The 26457-nt window shown below is 39.9% G+C and overlaps 1 protein-coding gene across 2 annotated transcripts in view; it reads left to right on the top strand.

Moving 5' to 3' along the window:
- Positions 1-26457, top strand: part of AP3B1 (adaptor related protein complex 3 subunit beta 1) — a 196901-nt gene that overhangs the window by 10587 nt on the left and 159857 nt on the right. For both annotated transcript variants that reach the window (XM_072992677.2, XM_020804063.3), the window contains exons 2-6: positions 6624-6699; positions 9683-9757; positions 14335-14430; positions 20614-20774; positions 21611-21677. In XM_072992677.2, coding sequence (XP_072848778.1) covers positions 6624-6699; positions 9683-9757; positions 14335-14430; positions 20614-20774; positions 21611-21677 — 475 coding nt within the window. The remainder of the gene's footprint in view (positions 1-6623; positions 6700-9682; positions 9758-14334; positions 14431-20613; positions 20775-21610; positions 21678-26457) is intronic.

Here is a 26457-nt window from a genome sequence, read left to right as displayed (position 1 = left end):
GAGAGTTGGAATCGGTCAGTGTCAGTGTGAGTGAGTGTTCAGACAGACTTCATTATAGTTTTTCCACCCTTTGATTTATGCTAATAAATCCATTTGGTTGTTGGGTAGTGATTTTTCAATATTTTCACACTGAATTTTGTAATAATACATTTTGGCTGAACCTCAAAATGGATTGCTGGCTGAATTTGAAATGTAAAAGAACTGGTGCTCTTGTTTAAAGCAAAATGAAGCTTCTTCCAGTCTTAAATAGTGTTGCTATTATAGCAAGGAATATCTGTCGATGAGACTCATCATGAGAAACTTTAAATAAATATTTGATGCACTTTAGGGTTTTAAATCTTGAGATAAGTCTTGGTGGTCCGTGGCAACAAAATATTTTTAAAGGGGGTCTGTGGTAAAGAAAAGGTCAGGAACCACTGCATTACACCAGTTGTTGGTTAGCTTTACTGCTCCTCAGGTCACTTCCTGGAGCAATTAAAAGTGCTGGATTTGATTTTTAAATTTTAAATGGTCTAGGATTGCAGTATTGTAAGAACTATTGTCTTCTGTATGAAACTGCCTAAGAACTCTCTTCCACTTCAAGGATATCTTTCTACCATTCATCTTGGCTCATGGGTGACAGGTGGGTACCATGGATGTAGAGTTTTTGATTGTAGAACCTAGATATTTGGAAGAGTCTTCTTAGAAAGGTATGCCTAATACAGTTTTATTTCAGCATGATTTGGAGACTCTTATTCCAAGGGACGTGCTGCTGCTTTTAACTGTTCTTTCTGCTTTGCTCTTCACATTTGTGTGGTGTTCTTCAGTTTAGTATTTGTAGGGTAATTTGATAGTATGGTTCATATGTGATGCAGTAATGCGGAACAATACCACAAGGTGTCACTCAAACAGCTCTAGTGTAAAGGATGACATAAACCAGTGTTTTATACAATTTCTGAATAGACTGTGAACATGTGCATTGTGCAGCATACTGCAAGACAAAAAAAACCCCATTTTAATATTATAAAATGACCTTGTAACAAAACTGTATTTTTAGATAAAAATAAAATGTATTAATGAAATGTCAAATAATATTAAAATTGTAGGACAGTACTGTATCTTCAGTATAGTATATACAGTGGATTTGATTCTGCTGCTGTAGTGCTGTCACTGGGAATAAACCCTGTGCTGTTATGAAGTTCTTTAACATGCTTAGTAACTTACGTAGTTTCAATTGAGTTATGTGTTCCTGTGCTGGACTGTGCTCCTTGTTTACAGTTCAAATAGCCTACTGTGACATAGGAAGTAGCTGTAGGATTGGGATCAGCAAGACCTGGTATAATAAGGTTATCAGTCATCTAATTATAGTTAATGGAGATTGTTATTGGTCATGGTTATAGGATTCCATTGGAGCCATGTTTTGCAAACAGGGTTTGAATTTAGGGGTGAGATATTGACTAGTATCAGTTAAAACAAGCAATTTTATTTGTACATGTATAAATTAAACTACAGTTGAGAATGGAAAGAAAGGAAGGAGAAAATCCACAGCTGCTTTTTTCTCTTGTAGCAGCAGAAGCAGAAATGGAGGGGTTGGGTCCCAGCATGGAGGTGCCTCTGGACTCCACTGATGAGCATAGGGTAGGCAGTTTTGCTACTGTGCAATTTTCTCCTCGGCTTACTTCTGTGTAAAAGACGACCGTCAAAATTTCGTCCAATGATTTTAGGAAAAAGTATCATCTTTTACATGGAAAAATACTGTTAATTCTGTTCTGGCATCAGCATATTTTACGTTGGAATATACCCTGCTTTTAGCTTCATACTTGGTTTTTTCTTTATCTTCTACAGTACTTCTACAGCATCTCTCTAGAAAGTAAAACACTTTTCAAACTTGTATGGATGCTTTTCCTTTAGATTTCCTCTTTCTGTAAATTATTATTTCAAAATAAAATAATTAAACTGAGGGGAAGATCCTGTAATTTAAGTGAGGTTTTAGAATGTGTTGTAAACATTGAGAGGTCTGTTCTATGTGTTTGTTCTTATAAGTGTACTGAATTCCTGGTATGTTTCTTAATGTTTCTTAATGACAAGCTAAAGCAAGCTGGCAGTAAAATAAAGAGTAAAAAATTCCCATATATCAATGTTTGTTGAAGTTGGCTGGTTAGATTTGTTTCTGTAAGGAAATGACCTTTGATATAGTACACATTTTCTCCAAGTAAAGGGAGTGGCTATCCGGTTACATCACAAGTCTTGATGCTGATAAGTAGGTTTGGTTACCAAAGTATTGACTTCTTTTTTTCCTAATGTGGAATAATGGAGCAAGAGTCTTCTTTGTTGGGTAAATTCAGTGGGGCTGCTTACAGAATTCTTGAAAAAGCAGATACCCTCCAGGTTTCCCTAAAATCAGAGCCTAATATAGAAGAGGGCAGGATTACTTGTCCTTCTGCTGACCCATGTGAAGAAAATCTTATCTTGTAAGTACTGTTACTGATAGTGAACATGCAGTTGTTCTCCTCTTTCTAAATGGCTGTTTTCTGTATAACTGAGATTCAGATTCACTTATGAGTATTTTGCTGTGACTGATAGGCAGCAGAGCTGGGAAGGCTTCCACTGGCTACAAGGGCAATTTAAACATATAATGCTGTAGTCATTTAACAAGAAATACTAGAGCAAGAAGTTGCTGATTAAGATGTGTTTCTGTAAGGAACTTGTGGCTCTCAAGATAATGTGTTTCCGTTTCTTTCATTTTTCACCATTGGTTATGCTAGTTAGGGCTGATGAGAGTTGTAATCTTGCAATATCTGGAGGCCCACAAGTTCTACCCTGTGCATGTTAACTACCATAACAGCACCACAGCTTGCACAATGTTAGTTGTGCATGTTGAAGTCTGCAAAGGGATACTGACCTTTGTTTTTAAAAAACCAGTCCATCAAAGGTTTTGCTTTTAAGAGGACAGTCCATCAGTGGGTCCCCCCCCCCAGTCTCTCTTTTGGCCTGGGTTTGGCATGGAAATTGTGTTTGCTTGTCATGGTAGATGATCTATACTAGGAAATGGAGTGGATAGGATGATCTTGTTAATTCTCCTGGATCTCTCAGTGAAATTCATTACCATCAACTGTGGTATAATTTTGGACCACCTTGTAGGAATGAATATAAGGGGAACCAACTTCCCTTCCCTTTCTGGAGCACTGAGCAGGAGCACTGCCCTGCACACATGGGGTTCTGACTGTTACTGGAAGCAAATGGGTGGCTGGCTCGGCTGCATGGCCCCAGTGCAGTGCTGCGTGCCCACATGATGTAGAAGGAATGTTGGGGGGTAACTATCAACTAGTTGTTTTTCAGTAGGGAAAAACACCTAGTTTTTGCCTGTTGAAAGGGAGGATCCTGAAAGTAGTGCTGGAAAATGACATTTACTTCCCTCTCACATGATTTGTAAGGGTCTACAGGACCCCATCTTGTCCCTTGTATTGTTCAGTGTCTGCATGAAACTGCTTTGTGAGACATTCCTAGATTTGGCAAATGGAGCCATTGTTATGTATATGATGCCTGCAATAAGAGGGCAACTGGGCATTTGATTATCAGCTTTAGAAATTGAAGAGACATGACCAAAGCAAGAATTGTCTCCTTTTCTTGCAGAGATACAAAAAATGAAAACAGATTTTGTTCTGTGATCACATTTTTTCAAAAGGTTCTAGAAAAAATGTGATCACAGAACAAAAGAAAACCAACAATTAAAGGGAAGTGAATTCCAGCACTAAAGAACAGTCCCTTGTGAATTTCTCAATACAGTATGCCCAAAGTTTTCCCAGAGATTAAGTTCTGTGTTGATGAGTGAAAGGTCAGTGTTTAAGAAATTGATGAGCAATTTCCTTTTATTTTAGTGTACCCTGTATCCTTATGCAATCCTAGACTTCATCAGAGTACTGGGTAGCACTCCAGGGTCATGGATCTGTTAGCCAGTGGGAGACATGGGTGGGACCCTCACTTCTATAGGTGTTTCACTGTGTGGGTTGACTAAATTTTTGTCAGCATAACTGTGTTTCCCCTTAGATTTAAGGTGACAAGAACTTTCTGAGATCAGAAAGGGTTATGCTTATTGGCCATTTGTGCTCCAAGCAAAAGGGTTAACTACTACAGTAACAGTAGTAGGATGAGGAACTCTAACGTCTGCTTGGACTGTGGTGTATCAGTGATTTTCTTCAATTCTATTGCATAGTTTTTGTTGTTGTTTCTTTGTCCCACAACACACCAGAATGGGATCTGGATATTTTAAGGACTACTTTCTTCCCTGTGCAGTATTTTCTTTGTTTGCTCTAGTCACCATGGGTGGTTTTATGCTAGATTTCTCAACGTTTGGTGATGAGATGGTTGTTATTTACCCACTCCTTTAGAGAGACTTTTCAGTGATGGCATCCACACATAAAGCCCCTCCAACAGAGATCTGTTACATTCTAAAATTCTGTTCTTTCAGATGTTGCCCTAAAACAGGATTGTTCCCAAAATAGTTTCTGTTTGATATGTGCGTAATACTGTTCCCTTATGGTTTTCTCATACTGTTTTTATTTGGACTTTAATTTTTTTCATATAATGTTCTTTTGAAGATGTTTGTTTTCTGAGCTGCTTTGCATCCACCTGGTAGGAAAAGCTTAGATAAAAACTTCTGGAACAACCACACACATACTCACATACAGTGAAAGATAGAAGTAAGTTTCATTAAGTAAACTGGAATTTTCTTTCATGTGTATGTGTTTATGGAAGTGCAACATTTTTGGATCACGGCCTGAATTAGTTAACGAAAATATAACAATCTGAGAAGGGAGTGGCCTTTTTTCTCCACAGAAGAAGGTTTTGATATTCTTTTGTCACTTTCTCTGCTTATCCCCCCTTGTGTGATTTCTCTCTTGTATTAATGTGTGAGTGTACAGTGGGGTCTCGACTTACGAACGACCCGACTTGCGAACAATTCGAGTTACGAACCTGCCCTATAGGGAAAGTAAGGACTCGACATGCAAACTTCCCTCGAGTTACGAACAGGGAAAAAAAGTCCCCCCTCCCTCCCCTTAGAGGCTTCTGGAGGGGGAAAAAGGGTCAGAAACTTAAAAATAAACACTGTACTGTTAAATAAAGTCACTTACCAGGCCTTGGTAGCCCTCAAACCACAGGAAAAAGAGCAGGAAAGAGCTAAAAGCCGACACCCAGAAAGAGCCTGGCAGCCATTTTGTGGTTTTCCCCGCTCCTCTCCCCGCCTAACAGCTGATCAGCTGGCTCTGAGCAGGCTTCCGGAGGCTTGCTCAGCACCTAAAAAGCCTGCCTGAGTGCCTTTGTGCTGAAAAAATCAGCACAACATGCTTTAAAACATTATTTAAAATTGGCTTCGTTTTTTTAAAAAAAAAGAGTTCTAAAGTGCTGCCTTTAGTGTTCCCTGCCTTCCCTGAACCTAAGGGGGAAAAAGAAAGAAAATATCCCCCTCTAGTGGCAGAAGGCAGAATAGCAGCTTCCCATTAGTTTCTATGGACAGAAAAGAGCAGATACGGATTAAATGGTTTTCAATGCATTCCTATGGGAAATGCAGATTCGACTTAAGAACTTTTCGACTTGAGAACCACCTTCCAATACGGATTAAGTTCTTAAGTCGAGACCCCACTGTACATTGATAAGCCTTTCCGTATTCATTCACCTGAAGAGCAGGAAGTGCCTTCAAACAAAGTACTCCTCAAATACTGTACTGTTGTGTGTAAACTGCTACAATTTTAGCTCAGTAACTTGAATGATTACCACAGTGAGATGATTCATCCTCTCTTTAATTTTCTTAAGAAACCTTGGCCAAAATCCTGTTGCTTAGTATAGTAAATTGCACACTGGATGAGGATGTGGTGAGCCAACTCCTCTGTAAGTTTCACTGATTCAAATGGGTCTGCTCTACCCTGTTTCCCTGCGAATAAGACCTAACTTGAAAATAAGCCCTAACTTGAAAATAAGCCCAAGTACGATTTTTCAGGATGCTTGTAATATAAGCCCTACCCCAAAAATAAGCCCTAGTTAAGTGAAACCCCACCCTCCACCATTGTGCAGCAACCAGAAGATGACATGAATGTAAAATAAAACATCCCCTGAAAATAAGCCTTAATGTGTTTTTTGGAGCAAAAATTAATATAAGACCCTGTCTTATTTTCAGGGAAACTCAGTAGTTGTGACTTACTTTAGTATGAAGTTAGAGTTGGCCCATTTGAATCAATAGAACTTAAGGAGGAGTAGACTCAGTAAATCACCTTTGACTCAGTGGACCAACTCAAATGCAGTTTATCACATTAAGCAACAAAAATTGGCCATTGTAATCAAGTCAGTTTTCACCTGGATACATGTTAAGCTACAGTTAAGTCTCCAACACAAACATATTTTGGTTTACTGTATTGTTACTTGTGCTGAGTTCGCATAATCATATTCTGTTAAATGATGGTATTCAGAAAGTGAGCATGGTTGAAATGTGTAATGCTTATTTACAACACCTGCAATGATTAGATTTCAATATTAGTTTGTCACTAAATTACTCTTTTTAAAAGTTAAGGGGTCGTGTTGGGGCACTCAGTAGTTCATGATATTGTTCTTATACAAATTATTTACAATATAGTTGTTTCTTCCTTTTATAGAAATGAAGATCTCAAGCAAATGTTGGAAAGCAACAAAGATTCTGCCAAACTAGAGGCAATGAAGAGGATTGTTGGGGTATGTTAATTTTTAAAAATTAATGATGACGACTCTGAATCTGTTTTTATTTTACATTCTGAATATACTCAAGCTTCCAAGGTTTACACTGAAAGTAGTAGTTTTTCAAAAGTTAGCTTGAGAATGTCTTGCTTATTATTGTATCAGTGTTACCGTGTTTCCCCTAAAGTAAGACAGGATCTTATATTCATTTTTGCTCCAAAAATGCATTAGGGCTTTTTTTCAGGGGATATTTTTATTTTTTTCATGTACAACAATCTACATTTATTCAAATACAGTCAAGTCATCTTCTTCTGGTTGCTGCACCATGGTGGAAGGTGGGGTTTCACTTAACTGAGGCTTGTTTTAGGGCTTATATTACGAGCATCCTGAAAAATCATACTAGGGCTTATTTTCCGGTTAGGTCTTATATTCGGAGAAACAGGGTAATTCCTTAAAATTGCTAAATATGTGTTCTGTATGCTTTACAGAGACAATATATTTCACACAATTGATATATTGGTCAAGAAGCAAGTAGGAGATTGGATGGGCATATGCCTCTGGAGCCTGATACTCTGAATGCTTAGCACAATTAGAATGTTTCCTGATTATTCTCCTTTTGTGATTGTATGGGACTCTTGTCCTCCTTTTTTTGGGTGTTGGGGGTAGACTAGAATGGGTAAAGGCAGAAAAAATCAGATGGACTGAGTTCTGTGCATTGAATGCGAAGAAATTTTCAGATCCTTGATCTCACATTTAAATCTAGCTTTAGAAACATAATGTTCTTGCATCTGCCACCAAGAGTGATCTTTGTGCTATCAAGCCTTATCTCTGTTCTTGTTCAAATCTGTTTGTGGTGCTGCCTCAGCTGCCAGAACTACAGTGCTAGAATTAGTGTTGACACTGCAGTCAAAACTGTCACATGTAGCCCTCGTCCCCTGGTAGAACCTCATTCCTGCAACTTGTCTTTTGCTTTCTTTTTCTCTTATCCCCACTCATTTTCTTTCTCCTAGATTTTCTACTCCTATAAAGAGCATCATAGAAGATACTGTACTCTAACTGGTGCTAAAATCTAATAGTGGTAAATGTGGTGCCAGCTGCTAAATGTTGGCTGCCACTCTGGTAATGGTGCAGTTGATCCCAGAGTGTCAAATATAGATACCTCAGGAAGCTGCCCACACCATTGTACAGATACACTATTTTGCCAATACAGTGGTGCCTCGCTTTAAGAGCGCTCCGTTTGACGACGAAATCGCTTGACGTTGAAGATTTTGCGATCGCAAAACGATGTTCCCTATGGGGGAATTTCGCTTTGCGATGATCGGTTCCCTGCTTCGGGAACCGATTCTTCGCAAAACAACGGTTTCCCAACAGCTGATCGGTGGTTTCAAAATGAATGCCGGGTAAACAAAATGCTCCCCCGCTGTTTTCTGGGACGGATTCCTCGCAAGACAGGCAGCGAAGATGGCCACGCTATGGAGGATCTTCGCTGGACGGTGAGTTTGAAGCCCATAGGAATGCATTAATTGGGTTTTAATGCGTTTCTATGCGCTTTTTAATACCGCATTACGATGTTTTCGTTCGACAGCGATTTTGCTGGAACGAATTAACGTCGTCATGCGAGGCACCACTGTAGTATCATCCCTTGCTTTGGCTTAGTTTTAGACACATAATGAGAAAGTCACACTTTGTTTTGAAAGTATAACATTCATTTAATTTCAGTCCTTTCTGTTTTTGGTGTGTTTGTATGTACAATTTAAATCTGTTTCATTCAAATCAACATGTCTTGCTGGATCCTGAAGCATCAAGTGTGAGTTCATGTGTATAAAGAAACGAAACTAGTGGAGAAAAAGCTTGTTGTAGTAGTGAGGGTTTATAGCTTTATAATGGGACAAAGTTAAAGCTAAGCTACCAGTAAAAATTCTGCACTGAAATCCCAACAGCTAGGTTAAGTGGCTGTGCTGCAGCTTGTGAAAGGCAATCTGTGAAAGCTCTGACTACGTGGTAGCTGACATTATGCCATGTTGTTAATTGCAACAAGTTAGCAAAGAAATGTGTGTACACTCAAAAGCATTACTTTTCCCTCTGTGGACTGGTACTTTTAACACATGGGCTGTTTAAAGCTTCTAAATTGAAATGATATCTTCGTCTTTGAAAGACCCATTATATTCTCTTGGGCTAATGAGCCATGAACAAAGAAGGATTTACACTGATCATTATTACTTAATGAGACAAAATACACTTTTAAAAGATCCTAAATACATATTTACATGGTACACTGCAGCTATTATGGTGGTCAGTTAAATAGTGCAAGATACACATGTGAATTTCCATGGTACATTTTAAATTTAGTGATGTTCTGAATATCCAGTATTGTAATAATAGTGAGAAGCATGCCTGAATCCCCCCCCCCCACATTATAGTACTGAATTCAACAACATAATAGAATCAGTAGTAGCAATTTGTCATCTCAGCAAGTAGTTTGTTTTTAAACCTCAAATTTCCTTAAATCAGAAAAACAAAGTATTTGGGCATGTTAAAAACCAAAAGTTTTTGTTTGTCATAAGCTTTCATGGACTTCATCCCATATCTTCAAATAAATTAAGACAGATATGTTAAATATGGATAGTTGCCTAGGTATCTGAGGAACGTTCCACAGTAGACTTAGTTTTCCCATTGCTTTTCAGGGTGATAATCTGAAAAGGACACAGACTGTGACCAGCAGTTTTGAGTGGAAAATCAATATTGTTCTGTTTGACTTTATTTCTGTGAATATTACATATCTGCCCAATGGTTCTGTAAAGTTTCTGTAAATTTCAAGAAACTGTTGTACAAAATCATACAATATCACATTTCTTTAGCGTGTCTCCAGTGTTTCAGCATACTTAGTGGCTTAAATAATTTGAAAATTGAAATACCATAGTAATGGCATAGTGTCTGTGATGATTTGATTTTTCTTGAAAATAGTGTGTTATAATAAAGATATGTTTCATTCTGTTTTAAGATGATTGCCAGAGGAAAAAATGCATCGGAATTGTTTCCTGCTGTAGTGAAGAATGTAGCAAGTAAAAATATTGAGGTATGGTGCAAATACGGAATTGTTGGCATAGTTATTTGTAAATACAATTTTTAAATCTTCCGGCTCTATCCCTTGAAATTGCTTTTCATCAGAGTTCATTACAGTTTAATTCCAGTTAGACACTTAAAGAAATAGTGAAGTGTGCTGAGATAGAAGGCTTCATATGATGAGATATTGTTGAAAATGTTTGTAAATTAGAAGGTGGAGAAACACATTAGCTGAGTAAACAGTATGTGGAATATGAACTGAACTTCTTTCTAAGGTGGACAGTTTTATCCTAAGAATATGAACATAAATAGTCTCTTGTGGTGCTGAACTAGAAGAAGACTTTGGTCTGATGGGTGGATTTTTATGGCAGATCCCATGTTTCCACTTGCTTATATGGAGCAATAGACCATTGTTTTATATTCATTTTAGGTCAAGCCAAGTGAATAATCCATTATGAGTCATCCTCTCTTCTAGTGTACCACCCTGAACACACCCAGTCTCTTCTGATTTCAGAAGCTTAGCAGGGTTGTGTGTATGTTGTTCTTGGGTGGGAGACCCAGTAGGGAATATCAGTTATCTTTAGGTAGGACTAGAGAAGAATCCTGTCTGAAACCATAGATAGGCACTGCCAGTCAGATTTGACAATACTAGGCTGAGCATCTGACTCAGTATAAACTAGCTGCGTGTGTTCCTGTGTCTTCAGGCAAATCAAGTACTCTTCACATAGATAGGGATCACATATTTTATGTAGTACTGAGCTGTGAAGATACCTAAAACACTAAGCCCAATATTTTAGACCACTTCTGAATCCCTGTTCGTGTGCTTCTGGAATTTTAAAACATACATGCAGTTTCTCAGCTGGGTTGTCAGTTTTATACTAGCATATGTAGAAACATGAATCCTGCCCTTGAAGCTGGCCCTACTGCTATGCATTGTAAAAGTCTAAATCGCAAAAACATGATAATATTTTTAAAGGGGGTAAAGATGGTTAAAACTGCAAGGAGGAGAAAAATGTAAAAGGTCCTTAGTTCTATTTCATATGATCTGGGGAGGGTGGCAGGGAATGCTAATCAAATTTACAGATGACACAAAATTGGGTGGAATAGCTAATATTTTGGAAAAAAGAAACCAAATTCAAAATGATCTTGATAGGATGGAGCACTGGGCTGAAAACAGCAGAATGAAATTTTAACAGGGATTAGTGCAAAGTACTGCATCTCAGAAAAAGAAACCAAGGTCACAGTTACAAGATGGGGGATACCTGGCACAGCAATACTGCAAGCTAGAACCATCTTGGAGACGTCGTAGATCACAAGCTGAACATCAGCCAACAGTTTGATGTGGCTACAAAAAAGGCAAATGCTGTTTTAGGCTGCATTAACAGAAGTATAGTCTCCACATCTCACGAGGTACTGGTTCCCCTCTATTCAGCACTGCTTAGGCCTCATCTTAAGTATTGTGCCCAGTTGTTGACACCATACTTCAAGAAGGATGCTGACAAATTGGAGCAAGTTCAGAGGAGGGGAACAAGGATGATCAGAGGGTTTGAAACCAAGCTCTATGAGGAAAGATTGAAAGAACTGGCCATGTTTATTCTTGAGAAAAGAAAACTTGAGGAGATATATGATCACACTTTTCAAATACATGAGAGGCTGTCATTCAGAGGAGGGGCAGGATCTGTTTTTGATCATCCCAGAGTTCAGGACATGCAACAGTGGGCTCAAGTTACAGGAAGCTGGATTTCAGCTGAATATTAGAAAAAGCTTCCTATTAGAGCAGTACAACAGTGGAACCACTTACCTTGAGAAGTGGTGAGCACTCCAACACTGGAGACGTTCAAGAAAAATTTAGACAAACATCTGGCAGATATCCTTTGATTTGTATTCCTGCATTGAGCAGGGGGTTGAACTCGGTGGCTTTATAGGCCTCTTCCAACTTCATGATTCTGGGATACAAGAGACCTGGGTTCAATTTCCCAGCTGCGCCAAGGAAATTCACTACGTGGTGGAACCATTTTTTAAATACTACACTTACCTTGAAAACCTTAGTAGGGTCTCTATAAATCAGTTTGGACTTGACGGTACATAACAGCAGTCTTAGTCCTGTCTTCTCAACCTATATCCAAATTTATCTAAGTTTAACTCTATCTCTCTCCCTGTCTTTCTCTCCTGAATATCTGCTTATTCTTACATATATTCTACCCTTCAGGACTAGGGAAGACAACCAGTGAAAATAGGATTCTATAGAAGCATTTTCCTTTGCCCTTAATAGTCATAACACTCTTACCTGGCACTCATCCACCATTCTTATGTCACTGAACCCATCCATTGTAGCAAGCAAACAATCAGTGTTACTGTTGTCATTGTTATCTTCATTTTTATGCCATTCTTTTGTGCAAAAACACAGAATATTTCAAAGTTTGAACAAACATTACCTGCATAACAGACGTAACAGTGAAATAGTTTGTATAAATGTTAAAAATGTAAATAGAAATCACTAACAAGCAAAAAGTCCACTAATTTAATTCTGTATATATTTCCACATAATACTTCATCATGTAAGTCATGAAACAGCAATTTAATAACATCCGGAGGCTTGCTGGGACACATTTGCCTTATATTCCCTCCTGAATCCCTGCAGGGATATCATACTTCACAGGGACTCAGGAAAAGAGTCCCTGTCAAAGCATAGTGACACCAACACAAAAAAGTATTTTCCTGACATATTAAGCCAAAGAACTCTAACAGTTGGTGCCTTTGGAAGGGCAGTTCCAGATGTCCTCAGTTGGCTCAAAGGCTCATATATGTAGGGGCAGTCTGGTAATTATTGCATTATTTACAAACAAATTGACAGATAGGCACGAGAATCATCACAAGGAGATTTTTGTGTGCAAGGCCATTCCGACATGCAGTGTGATCGGGGGCATCAGCTAAATCATGTGAAGCTGCTGATTATATGTGCTGGCTTGGGATTTTCATGGCATTTTGTAGGCTTTGGACTTGCTATAGTTTAAGAAGACACAACAACTACCTAAAACTGATTGGGACCTATAGCAACTTAAATATGTTTTTGACAGATGAGTTAGACCCTCTAGGTATGCCCTAATTGGTAGGAAGCCTCCTTGAGTCTAATTTTTTGGGGGGAAGAAAGCTAAGATACCAACCTAATTTTTAAAAAATGCTGCTTGGTTTAGTTACATATTTGTCTTTCTTTTAGATATGCTTCTCAGATACCCCCATCCTGCATGCAGGACCAGACAGGCTCAGCTTCAGTGGTAGAACTGCTTCATATACATGCCACAATCTAGGGCATAGTTTACTGGTGGTTAAACTGACATTTTGGCGATTTGTCTAGTAGCTCCATTTCTGGGGCAACATAATATTAAGATAAAAATTTGAACATGCTTCCTCTATATATACTATGGAGTATGTGTTAGAATTACTTATAGGACTGGATTCATTTGCTAGGGATGTGATAGTACTGGGAAGGATTTCAAAAGTAGTGAAGGACATTTTGTTATGAAGTTTTGCAAATTTCATTTCATAAGAGAACATTGCCCGGGCTTTGCTATATGCCTTGAGTCGAAAGATGCAGAAAAGTGACCTAGAAAGCCATTGGTGGGCTAGAACAGAAATAATCAAAGGTTTAGTCAATAACTCATGAAGTTTGATATACTTGTATTGATAAATTAATTAAACAGATCTGCTTCTGTTCCTCAACTCTTAATGTGGCTCTGTTATTATTAGTTTTAAAAGGAGGAGTGCTGTAACATTGAGTGAAGGTAAATGATAAAAGAATGGTGCAGTCACGAAACTGAAGTACTCCTGCCTCTACTCTCAGAGTGGTTTCAGAGAAAGGAGGCTTTCTCTGCACACCTGCAGTTATTCTCTATATAGGCTTCTTGTTGTCAGTGTTGATTGCTGCTTGTTCATAGTAGAACAACAAATAATTTACTGCCTCGTAACCTTCTGTGACTTAATATCTTGCTTTTTGCCAGAGTGGGCAGAAAAATCATTCTTCAGATAGTGACAATAATTATAGCACAGCTGTAGTTAAAGGGTTTTCAGAATTTTTGTTTTAAGCCCTTAGGTCAGTCAGAATGTTTTTTTTTTTGCCTGTGCTTAATTTAACACGAAGATCTTGTTAAGAATTTAACAATAAAACATAATTCCTTAAAGACAAAGTTAATAAGACATTATTGCAGTGTTAGGAAGCTGCAAGCCGGAATGTAGTTGAAGAAATATGCCAGTGTAAATCCATCGACATAAATTTCTGTGTGAATCATTGCTAGTTAAGAAGTCAGTATTGTATAGATATTAGTTGTCCTGTGATTTCATGCAAGTGGTGTGCAACACCAAATACCTATGCCATCTTTTTAACCAGTAGTAATTTGCTGGTAAGATTTATGCCAATGGACTTAATGTCAATGTATATCTGTTGTCCAAGGGATCATGAAATTATCATTTATCATGATACTACCTTTTTAGAAATACACCGGCTACAGATAGCTTGGAATGCAAAATTCTTCATGTACAAATGTTTAAAAACAACTTCTGAATATTGAAATCTAAATGAGCCTTCTTTTTCAGATTAAAAAACTTGTATACGTTTACTTGATGCGTTATGCAGAGGAACAACAGGACCTGGCACTGTTATCAATTAGCACCTTTCAACGTGCTCTGAAAGTGAGTAAATAGCATCATCAGTGATTCCTGTGAAGTTGTTCACCATTACAAAAATGTAAATCACCTTTAGGGAAAAAACACATATCTGACATCTAATTGTCATTAGCCAGAATCCTTTTTGATTTTGCCACAGAGTTAATGATAATCACGCAGGCCATTTTGGCATTTTGCAGCCTCTACATCAACTGACCATGCACACACTTAGGACATGAACAAATGTGAGAGATATCCTGCAGTGTAACATGGACCATTACTGTGATTGCCCTCCTGTACCAATCAGTTTCTGGCCATCATATCTTGGAATTGTGGTAGCCTGTTTGACTAACATAATACAGTGGGGTCTCGACTTACGAACGGCTCGACATACGAACGTTTCGACTTACAAACCGCTCTCATAGGAATATATGGACTCGACTTACGAACTTAGATTCGAGTTACAAACTCTCTTTTTTTCCTTTTTTTAATGCTAAGTCATCTTAGGTTAAAAGGAAAAAAGAAAAATATCCCCCTCTAGTGGCAGAAGGCGGAATAGCAGCTTCCCATTAGTTTCTATGGACGAAAAGAGCAGATACGGATTAAATGGTTTTCAATGCATTCCTATGGGAAATGCAGATTCGACTTAAGAACTTTTCGACCTGAGAACTGCCTTCCAATACGGATTAAGTTCGTAAGTCGAGACCCCACTGTACTTAATAACTGTTTCATTGGGTTGGTCAAAGCAAGAGTGTTGAGCGCTTGACTTTAAAAATGTTGTCTTATTTTTGTGTGAGGAAAAAAGAACTAATTGTTGTAACTGCACAGGGCCTTTAAAAATGGAGATAATATTTTTGCCTCTGTCAGTTCAGTTTTACAGTAATGTCACTGATGGTTTATCATCCTGGGTTGACTAAGTAACATGCCACAATATAGTATAGTGTCTGTATGCATCTGTTTCAACTGTAGTTAATCCATCTGGAATTTTTGTTTTCACATACTGTACTTGTGTATGTAGTTTGGGTCATTAAGTTGCTTCTGATTTAAGGCAACCTTATGAATTAATGATCTCTAAAAGGTCCTACCATTAACAGCCCTGCTCTCAGAAAATATGGCTTCATTTATTGTGTCAATCTATCTCCTGTTCTGTCTCCTTTTTTTCCTGCTGCCTTCAACTGTTTCTAGCATTATTGCCTTTTCCAGTTAAATTTTGTCTCCTCATGTGATAGCCTCAGTTTAGTCATGTAACTTACAGTGAGAGTTTTATTTGATCTGGAAGTGGCTTATTAGTATTTTTGGCAGTCCATAGCATTTGTAAAACTCCTTCAGCACCACATTTCAAATGATTTGATAGTTTTCTTGTCAGCTTCCTTCATTGCCTAACTTTTCCATGTCTTTAGTACCAAATGTTCTAACGATTCAACCATGCTGCTTTTGGAGTAATGCTATTCAATGTCTAGGTAGCTGGACCTGGATTCTGAATGTTACCTTGCTGGTTTCTCTTCTTACCTTGGACATATTTGTGTTGGCAAATTAAGTCTTGTTGTCCTCATTTGAAAAAGAGCTGATAATTATTTCCTTCATAGGAAAATTGGAGTTGCGATAAAAGATTGTTAAGTATTTGCATTAGTACGTAGTAGCGCACTGGAGGTGCTATTTTTGTAACAGATACTGAATTAGAAAATATTCTTATTGTCAGATGTTCTTGGTTATAATTTAATACTCAGAGAAATTAGCACTGTTTATACATTGTAGACATTATAATATGATGAACATATTCTAAACATACCATAGCATACTTAATACAAACATGAATTTCACTATCTAGCTAAACATTTCCTAACTTAGTGCCCTTTTTTAGTTAGTATAAAATACCCATAATTCCTAGCTAGTAGACTGACACATTTATTTATTTATTTATTATTTATTTATTTATTCAATTTATATGCCGCCCAAACTACCCAGAGGTCTCTGGGCGGCTTACAATAATTAAAATTCAATACAGCAAAAGATAAAATAATTAAAATACAATTAAAATACAATTAAAATTGCCATCAGACCCACAGCTAATATTATTTCAGTTAAAAGCCTTCTGGAACAGGAAGGTTTTGACCTGGCGCCGAAATGTCATCAGCGTCGGCGCCAGACGAATCTCAGTCGGGAGGGCATTCCATAGTCTGGGGGCAGCTGCCGAAAAGGCTCTTTGTCTACAAGCCGTCCCTCTTACCTCCTTAAGGGACGGCTCTTTCAAAAGGGCCCCCTGGCTAGATCTTAACTGCCGGGTAGGTTCATATGGAAGGAGGCGGTCCTTCAGGTATCCAGGGCCCAAGCCGTTTAGGGCTTTATATGTCAAAACAAGCACTTTGAATTGGGCCCGGGCAGCAACTGGTAGCCAATGTAACTTATACAGAATCGGCTTGATATGTTCCGTGGCAGCTGCACCACTCACCAGCCGCGCAGCTCGATTCTGGACCAGTTGCAATCGCCGGACCGTCTTCAAAGGCAGCCCCACGTAAAGCGCATTGCAGTAATCTATGCGGGATGTTACCAGTGCATGTGTGACTGTCATGAGACTCCGCTCGTCCAGGTAGGGCCGTAGCTGGTATAATTTCCGCAGCTGAAGGAAGGCGCCCCTGGCCACCGAGTCCACCTGGGCTTCCAGTGTTAGACTGGGGTCCAGGAGCACCCCCAGGCTGCGGACCCTGTCCCTTAGGGGGAGTGCAACCCCATTCAGGGCAGGGAAATGGCCCTCCAGCCTGTCCGGCGAAGCACCCACTAACAGCACTTCCGTCTTGTCTGGATTGAGTTTCAATTTATTAACCCTCATCCAGTCCATTATCAGGTCCAGACACGAGTTCAGCACAGAAACTGCCTCACCTGGATTGGTGGAAAACGAGAGGTAGAGCTGAGTATCGTCAGCATATTGCTGACTCCTCAGCCCAAACCTCCTGATGACCTCTCCCAGCGGTTTCATGTAGATGTTGAACAGCATGGGGGACAGTATTGAGCCCTGAGGAACCCCATGACATAAATGCCATGGGGCAGAGCAACTGTCCCCCAGCACCACCCTCTGGACACGGTCAGCCAGGAAGGAGCGGAACCACTGTAAAACAGTGCCCCCAACTCCCAACCCAGCCAGCCTATCCAGAAGGACACCATGGTCGATGGTGTCGAAAGCCGCTGAGAGGTCCAGGAGTATCAACAGGGTCACACTCCCCCTGTCTCTCTCCCGGCAAAGGTCATCGTACAGGGCGACCAAGGCAGTCTCTGTACCAAAACCCGGCCTGAAACCCGATTGAAATGGATCCAGAAAATCCGTTTCATCCAGCAGCGCCTGGAGTTGCCCGGCCACAACCCGCTCCAACACCTTGCCCAAATAAGGGAGGTTTGCCACTGGTCGGTAGTTGACCACCAGCCTTGGGTCCAGGTTAGGCTTTTTAAGGAGTGGTCGAATCACCGCCTCTTTCAAGGCGGTAGGGACCACTCCCTCTCTCAGAGAGGCATTCACGGCCTCCTGGACCCAGGTGCGAACCCCCCTGGCTGATCTTCCAATTAGCCAGGATGGGCAAGGGTCGAGCGGAGTGGTGGTAGAACGGACAGATCCAAGCACCCTGTCCACATCATCAGGTCTCAACAATTGAAACTCATCCATTAATACTGGACCTAAGCACGGCGCACTGGACACATCCTCTGATTCTGCAGTAACTGTGGAGTCCAACCCACTGCGAATCTGAGCGATTTTTCCCTCAAAATGTATGGCAAACTCATCACAGCGAGCTGATGAGCAGTCCGGGACCTCCACCGGATTTCCCGGTTGAAGAAGATCCCGGACCACCCGAAACAGCTCTGCTGGACGACATTCTGAGGAAGCAATACGGCTGGAGAAATATTGCCGTTTCGCCAGCCGTATTGCCACGAAATAGGCCCGATAATGGGCTCTAAGTCGTGTTCGATCGGACTCCCAGCGGGATTTCCTCCACCTGCGCTCCAGCCGTCTCCCCTCTCGCTTCATCGCCCGCAGTTCAGAAGTATACCAGGGAGCTGTCTGGGCTCGGCGAGCAGGGAGAGGACGCTTAGGCGCAATCGTGTCAACCGCCCGGGTCATCTCCCTATTCCATAGGGTGACCTGAGCTTCGACAGGAGCGCCGACCATATCAGACGGATAATCCCCCAGAGCATTCAGGAATCCATCTGGATCCATTAGTCTCCGAGGGCGGATCATCTTAATAGATCCCCCACCCTTGCAGAGGGAAGAAGACGCTAATAGACTGAACTTGACCAGGAAGTGGTCTGACCATGACAATGGGGTCACGACCAGCCCCTCCACATCCAAACCACCATCTTCCAGTCCCGTTGAGAAAACCAGGTCCAAGGTGTGGCCCTTCTCATGCGTCGGACCGATGACACATTGAGACAGCCCCATGGTTGTCATGGTGGCCATGAAGTCCTGAGCCGCCCCAGTCAAGGCAGCCTCGGCATGGATGTTGAAGTCCCCCAGCACCAACAGCCTGGGAGTCCTCAACATCAGGTCCGAGACTACCTCTGTCAGCTCAGGCAGGGAGACTGTTGGTACGCAGCAGGGTGGGCGGTACACCAACAGAATCCCTAACCTGTCTCGCGAGCCCAACACACAATACAGGCCCTCGAGACCTCCTCTCAAAGGGACAGGAAGCCTGGTCAAGGAGATAGAACTCCTATAGACTATAGCAACTCCCCCTCCCCGACCCTCCGAGCGACCCTGGTGCTGGACTGAGTACCCAGGCGGACATAGCTGGGAGAGGGGAACACCACCCTCCTCTCCCACCCAGGTCTCAGTAATGCACGCCAGGTCAGACCCCTCATCCAGAATTACATCATGGATGAGGGCAGTTTTATTTTGTACTGACCTGGCGTTCATCAACAGCACCGTGTGGCTCGAGGGTTTGCTGATATGGTCGCCTGATACCATCTGGTTGGGGGTAGAACTAGAAGAGGGGATAGATGTAAGATATCTAACCTCTCTTCTCCTACGCGGGCATGTCCTACCCCCACCGCCATTCCTTCCCCTACCCAGCACCACCTCAATGGCTGCCCCCTCCAACACCCTCCCCCCTTCCTGTTCCATTAGATCCACTGTGGGTCTCTTCTTCATTGATGGCAATTAATAACAATTTAAAAACATTTAAAACATATATAAAATAAAACTTTTCTAAAGCCCCTTCTCTCCCTCCCAGCCATGTAGCTCATGTTGAGAGGGGGATGAGGCAGCCAGGAGCAGCAGGGCCTGATCCTGCAGGCACAGGGGAAGGTTGAGCCAGCTCCCTTGAGAAAGGGCTGGCATCCAACAGGGGCCCGACCACAGTTCCACTGCCTCTCACCCAGTGGGCTGTGGCCGGCAGATGGTCTCTTGTTCCCTCTATCAGCAGGCACGCTCGTCCGGTCAGGTCCCAAAGGAAGCTCCGGTTAAAACCTTTCTCTCCCCCTGGGCCAGGTGGCCGGTGTTGGTAGGGGATGAGGCAGCCGGGAGCAGCAGGGCCTGATCCTGCCAGCACAGGGGAAGGTTGAGCCAGCTCCCTTGAGAAAGAGCTGGCATCCAACAGGGGCCCAACCACAGTTCCACTGCCTCTCACCCAGTGGGCTGTGGCCGGCAGATGGTCTCTTGTTCCCTCTATCAGCAGGCACGCTCGTCCGGTCAGGTCCCAAAGGAAGCTCCGGTTAAAACCTTTCCCTCCCCCTGGGCCAGGTGGCCGGTGTTGGTAGGGGATGAGGCAGCCGGGAGCAGCAGGGCCTGATCCTGCCAGCACAGGGGAAGGTTGAGCCAGCTCCCTTGAGAAAGAGCTGGCATCCAACAGGGGCCCAACCACAGTTCCACTGCCTCTCACCCAGTGGGCTGTGGCCGGCAGATGGTCTCTTGTTCCCTCTATCAGCAGGCACGCTCGTGGAGGGCATTACATTGGTTAAGACAGATCTTAGATAATTAGCTGACCTTCCATTCTCTCTAAAGGAGGATTTTATGTACTTCAAAGCTTTTGCACTTCTTTTATGTGTGCTGTTAGATATAGATTATCTGTAGCAGAGTAGTTAGATTGTCCTTTTTTAGTTCTTTTCCCCTGAGAGAAAGTATGTCACAAACTAATAAGTGGGGTATACATTTGGAAAGTATGTAAATGTGCTTTCTTTAACACATGTAACACATTTTTCTGAAAATTACTACTCTTTTTTTCCTTCTAGGATCCTAATCAGTTAATCCGTGCAAGTGCTTTGAGAGTTTTATCTAGTATCAGAGTTCCAATTATTGTTCCAATTATGATGCTTGCTATCAAAGAAGCATCAGCTGATTTATCACCTTATGTTAGAAAAAATGCCGCCCATGCAATCCAAAAGCTTTACAGGTATGTTCGCTCCAGCTATAAATATGGAAGAGGTGTATTTAATGCTCAGTAGAGTGTGTTATAATGAAGTTTAGCTATAGCGAATAATAACAGCTTTCTGCTAATGGATATAAAGTTAGCAAAATGACATTGACTAAAAGGTCTGTGTGAACATACCCTGTTTCCCCGAAAAAAAAGACCTAACCTGAAAATAAGCCCTAGTATGATTTTTCAGGATGCTCATTATATAAGTCCTACCCAAAAAATAAGCCCTAGTTAAGTGAAACCCCACCCTCCACCATTGTGCAGCAACCAGAAGATGATATGACTGTAAAATAAAACATCCCCTGAAAATAAGCCCTAATGTGTTTTGGAGCAAAAATTCATATAAGATCCTGTCTTATTTTCGGGGAAACACGGTAGTTGGAAAGCAGTCGAAACTATATGTGAAAGGTTGTGTGAATTTGATCAGTTATTTCACTAGGCAGTTTAAATAAAATTAGTTTTAGTTATTTCTATCTCATACTTTCTTTGTAGGCAGTAAACCTTCCCAGTTTAGTTCTCTCCAGATGTGCTGTGTACAATCTTAGCCCATAAGCCAGTGTCTTAGCTAGTGAAGGATGATTAACATGTATTTCATCACATCTGGAGGACAGCAGCTTCAGTAAGACTAGTATCTCTTGAGCAAAGCAAAGAAATCAGATTGGATCCAAACTTAGTCATACTCATAGTAATTACTTATGCCTCTTTTAAGTAGTCTGTCTCTTTAGCATTTTCATATGGGAATGCATGCTTGGTACAAATTTTGTGGAATATCTTAAAACCAAATAATCTGGTTCTTTTTGTTCAATTTTTAGCCTTGATCCCGAGCAAAAAGAATTGTTAATCGAAGTGATAGAGAAGCTTCTGAAAGACAAGAGCACAGTAAGTAATCCAGATATAGCTACATTATGATATCATCAGAACTGTAATATTTTATGGCCAAAATCATTGTGTTCTTTTGTGTGTGTGATAGTGTAGTTGCAGAATATGTGAAGGCTAAATGCAGATAAGAAACAAAGTGCCAATTTATATCTAGTTGTATGCTCAGTTATGCATCCCAACTTCTGTGATTGCACTACTGTGCATGGAAACAGCCCAGTGGGAGCTTTGCCTGTGTAGTTTTGTAAGTCCTATTTAATATTCAATCTGAACAGATAATAGCTGGGCAGGATAGGGTTTATATGTAGCATTTGTGATTCTGTGGAGTGAAAATACTGTTGATTTACTGAAAAACAAAAACAACCCCCCATCAGATTGACATTGTGGGTACATGACTCTTTTGTACTATATAGTTATTTCTTATGATTTCTAATCTGACTCATCAAAAAAGAATGAGAGCAAGAAATGATTCAAGTTATAAAGTATTCTGAATCTGCACGCCTCTTCTGGATCACAAGATTTACCATTACAAGAATTACAACATCTCTTTTATATTGTCCAGGCTAAATCTGCAGATAATACTGAGATGGTCCATTGTTCATATTTCTGCATGGTCAAGAGATCCCTGTTGAGATTGCACCAGATACCTCAGTCATGAGATTCTCGGCCAGTGAAGGCTTTATTTGCTATCTACAACATGACAGATTGTTTGGTTCACTTGTTCCAGTAGCTGGATTGACATATTCCATGTCAAGTGTGGCTTTCAAATAGCATTAAGTAGCAGTTTCATGAGTAAAGTATGCTCTTTGTTAATACACCTTTGTTGGACTTTGATAAAAATGCCCTCAGGTAGTGTTTCATTGTGAAGATCTAGATGAAAATAAGGAATGATTTTAGACTGAAAATAAACCGCTGGTCCTGCCAGTTCCATTTGATAGGCTATTGCATTTTGACTTCCGTGAACCTCAAATAGAAGCAAAGTGCTATTGTTTCACTAAAGGATAGAAAACAGGATATCTCACTGTTTATTTGATGGTAGATTCTGGGTTCATCGATGCTCGAAGGGCTTTTGAGGTCTCCAGCTGTGGATGTAAATACATGTTTCTTCAAAAACAAATAGAGTGTCCATGTGCCTATCAAGACTAGACAGGTTGATCTGTAGCAGCTGACTCTTGGGAGGCCAAATAATTTGCTTGTTAAAAATGAGCTGAAGAATTGGTGATGGCTTTGTGATGAGATTACTGATGTGTTCTAAACTACCTTTGGGAGAATACAGCAAAATAAGAGAATAGAGCAAAGCATTGTTTAACATATTTAATAGATATGAACTCAAAGTAATGTGTGTTGTTCAGAGTGCAAACGTGTTAGTAACCTGGTTTTCCAAAATTATTGATACAGTGCTGGTAAAGGATTTACTGTTGTGGGGGGAAAATAACTGAATTTGTGCACACACTATATTGTGATAGATCTATTATCCAGCTATTAGAAGATAAATGACTGATCTTTACCAGCTTCCATGCTTCCAGAAAATTGAAATAAGACAGGGAATATCATTTGGGCTGTATGATTAGGGCAGGTGGGATGGCCATTAATATAAGAGAAAGAAATGTTGGCAGCACAGGCCAACTTGCACTATATTATCAATCAAACCTCCATACACTTCTTATGATGACCCAGCACTCTCAGGTTTTTGCCGCGTTAATTAGAATTCATGACAAAATAGATGCAAGGAAACGTTCTGTACCCTTCATAATTTTATAGAAAATTTATTGTTATTAGAGGAACCATTTGCTTAGTGTGATTTTTTTCATTACCAGCTTGTCAACTAGCATAGATAATCTGGAGAAAATATGAACTCCATAGATTGGGTGTCACTTTTGTTGATGGTTCATGTAGTTTACCTTGGAGCGCAGCTAATGGCTGAAGTTCATAGCAACAGCACAGGAAAACGTGGCAACCAGTGAAAGACAAATGAACCATGTTTATTGCTTTAATATAAAAAATACATAAATAGAAAACTATATTTGAATTTGATGAGCTCATTGCTAGTTTTCCAGGAATGATTTATTTTCTCTTGTACAAAAAAGCTACTGTTTAATTCTCATCTCACTATGTCAGTGACACCGTTTTGTAAACTGTTTTATTTTTTATTTTACATTCTGATTGGATCATTTTATTTTAATTCTCAGTGTTTTTATGGAATATTGAACATTTAATAAACTAACATCATCAGCTGTTTCTTAGATATTTAGATATGGAAAAGGTCCTATTATAGCAAAAAATGCTAGGGAGTTTGAGAGATGTTCCTTCCTTATTTCCACATCTACAAGGAAATCTAAAATTATAATTACACAATTTATAGCTTGATTATCCACTTGAAGTAACTTATTGATGATATCCTTGCAGAGAATGTATGCATGAAGAAGGCCTGTAAACTTTATAACTTTCTGTTACAACTGGATTCTGAAAATAGATTCTATTTCTATATTAAAATTTAAGCTTGTAAATAAATGTTGCCCCTCGTTTGGTTAATTTATTTTATTGGCAAAATATCTTCCGTAGTGTGTGGATAAAACAGTATCTTCCTGTGCAAACTTCTAGATGTCTGCTCAGGATGTCACTGAGTTTTCCTAGCAATGTGTGTATGGATTGTAGCTTTAAGTTGCTGCTTGATAGTTCAGTGGTTTAAGTATCTGGTTGGGGAGCCAAAGACTGGGAGTACTATTCCCAAGGGCTGGACTGGGATCCATAAGATTCTTTCCAGCACTGCATTTCTAAAATGATGAATGTTAAGATGATTATAGCAGTGGTTCTTAACCTTGGGTTACTCAGGTGTTTTTGAACTGCAACTCCCAGAAACCCCAGCCAGCACAGCTGGTGCTGAAGGCTTCTGGGAGTTGCAGTCCAAAAGCATTTGAGTAACCCAAGGTTAAGAACCACTGGTTTATAGCATTCCTAAAAACATTGATTTTGGTTTAACTGGTAATTATGTATTAAAATGCAACACTGCCATGTCTTCTAACTGAGCCTTAATTTTTAAGTAATACAAAATTTAAGTGATTTATCTGCAGGTGGGGTTTTAATAACCGTTCTCCTTCTTAATGCTTTTTGGAGAAGTAACACTCATAGCTAAAACAGTTAAAGAATTATGTTGCCTTTCATACCAATGATGGTACTAGACTTTGAAAAAGGAAAGTTTTTGGAGGTATGTACAATTCATAGTTTGTTATTTCAAATGACTGTTGAAATTTTAAATGCATGCTTTCATGTATGCTGTGGTTATCCTGATAGTTAACTAACTGGTAACATTGATAACTAAGCTAAGAAGTATTAATAACAGATGTAGATAGAGGGAAAAGATAACACAGATGACAATAATAGAAATGCTTTTTCCTACATATGATGTGATAGAAAATAACTGTAAGCGTAATGCATTTTCTTTAGTGCTTTACAAATAATCAATTCTCTTCTTCATGGAATGAGTTGTATATATGCTGGGACCAGCAGGTACCAGTATATAGCAGGGCTGAAGACAATAAATGCGATGTCACGTTTATAGTTATTGGTAATTTATAAAATCCCCACAGGACTTGAAAGTTGTTTTGCATAATAGCACAACTATATTCTGAGCTGTTTTCTTTCAGTTGTGATGGTGGGTGCATACTAATAAACCAAATGTCAACCAAAACGGAAAAACTCTTTAACATATGAAAATCATTGTATTTAGTATTTTTCCAAAAGTGCCATTTCAGTAAATTGTGTTTCTATTTAATTGCTTACTTTAAATCATTGGGGAAATTTTGGAGGTTGAAATGCAGATCTCCAGTGCTCCGCTAGAATGTGACATTAATTTGCTACTAGAAACTAGCCTCAGAAACTTCCTTAACTGCATACAAATCGGTTGCTTCATAGAGAAACCTCATTAGAGTACCCATTTTGCATTGCATGTGATTCCAAACAAAATAACATTTAATTAAATCAGTTGAAAAAGAGTAATAGGTAATCCATAGTGATCATGACTAGTATCCTGGTGAATTTACTATACATGGAATGGCAGTTTTTCCAGAAGTTTTTGCCTTTTTGCAAGTTATCTAGCATGCAGCATATTGTGCCCTGATTTTGTCAATGAGTGTGTTATAGACACAGCACAAATAGTGGAGACCACTTGCACAATTGCCATGACACAGATGGTAAATCCAGCAACATACTGGCCTATGTCATATTTGCAAATGAAAGATTGCAGGGACAACTGCATGTATAGTATTTTAGTAGTTCTTACATGCTTGATGGATATAATATGCTGAAAGACTCTGAACAAACAAAAGTCAGTACAGCAGCAAAATAAAATCAAAAGGTTTTGAAATATTGAGGAGTCAGGTTTGTTCCTGCTTGAAATAAATTGCAGGAAAAAATGTCTTCAGCAGTCTTGTGTTTAACAATATTTTCTACCATGCAGTGTTGCATACAATCCATTGCCATGAAAAATATTACAAACCATCTGTAACACTCTTATACTGAAAAATCACTCTTACACTGAAAACCACCTTCCTAGGTTTCTTTCATTACTTTATCAACAAGCAGAGCAAAGTCCACAGGTGTATGTATTATTCAAATATTAGTTTTATTCAAGGTGTCAGTGTCAAAAGTATGACACTTGAACAATGAGTTCTGAGTGCTATAAACTTTATAACACTCTTTGGTAGTTTGAGTCTGTGGTGGTCCATCGCAGCTGATGTTTGTCCCTGAATGTGTTAATTATGGAGCACCATTCCCTCTAATTTTC

Source organism: Pogona vitticeps, chromosome 2, assembly GCF_051106095.1.
Source record: "Pogona vitticeps strain Pit_001003342236 chromosome 2, PviZW2.1, whole genome shotgun sequence".
Lineage (NCBI taxonomy): Eukaryota > Metazoa > Chordata > Lepidosauria > Squamata > Agamidae > Pogona > Pogona vitticeps.
The sequence above is the reverse complement of the archived record's forward strand: the minus strand, read 5'-3'. Positions and strand labels throughout refer to the sequence as shown.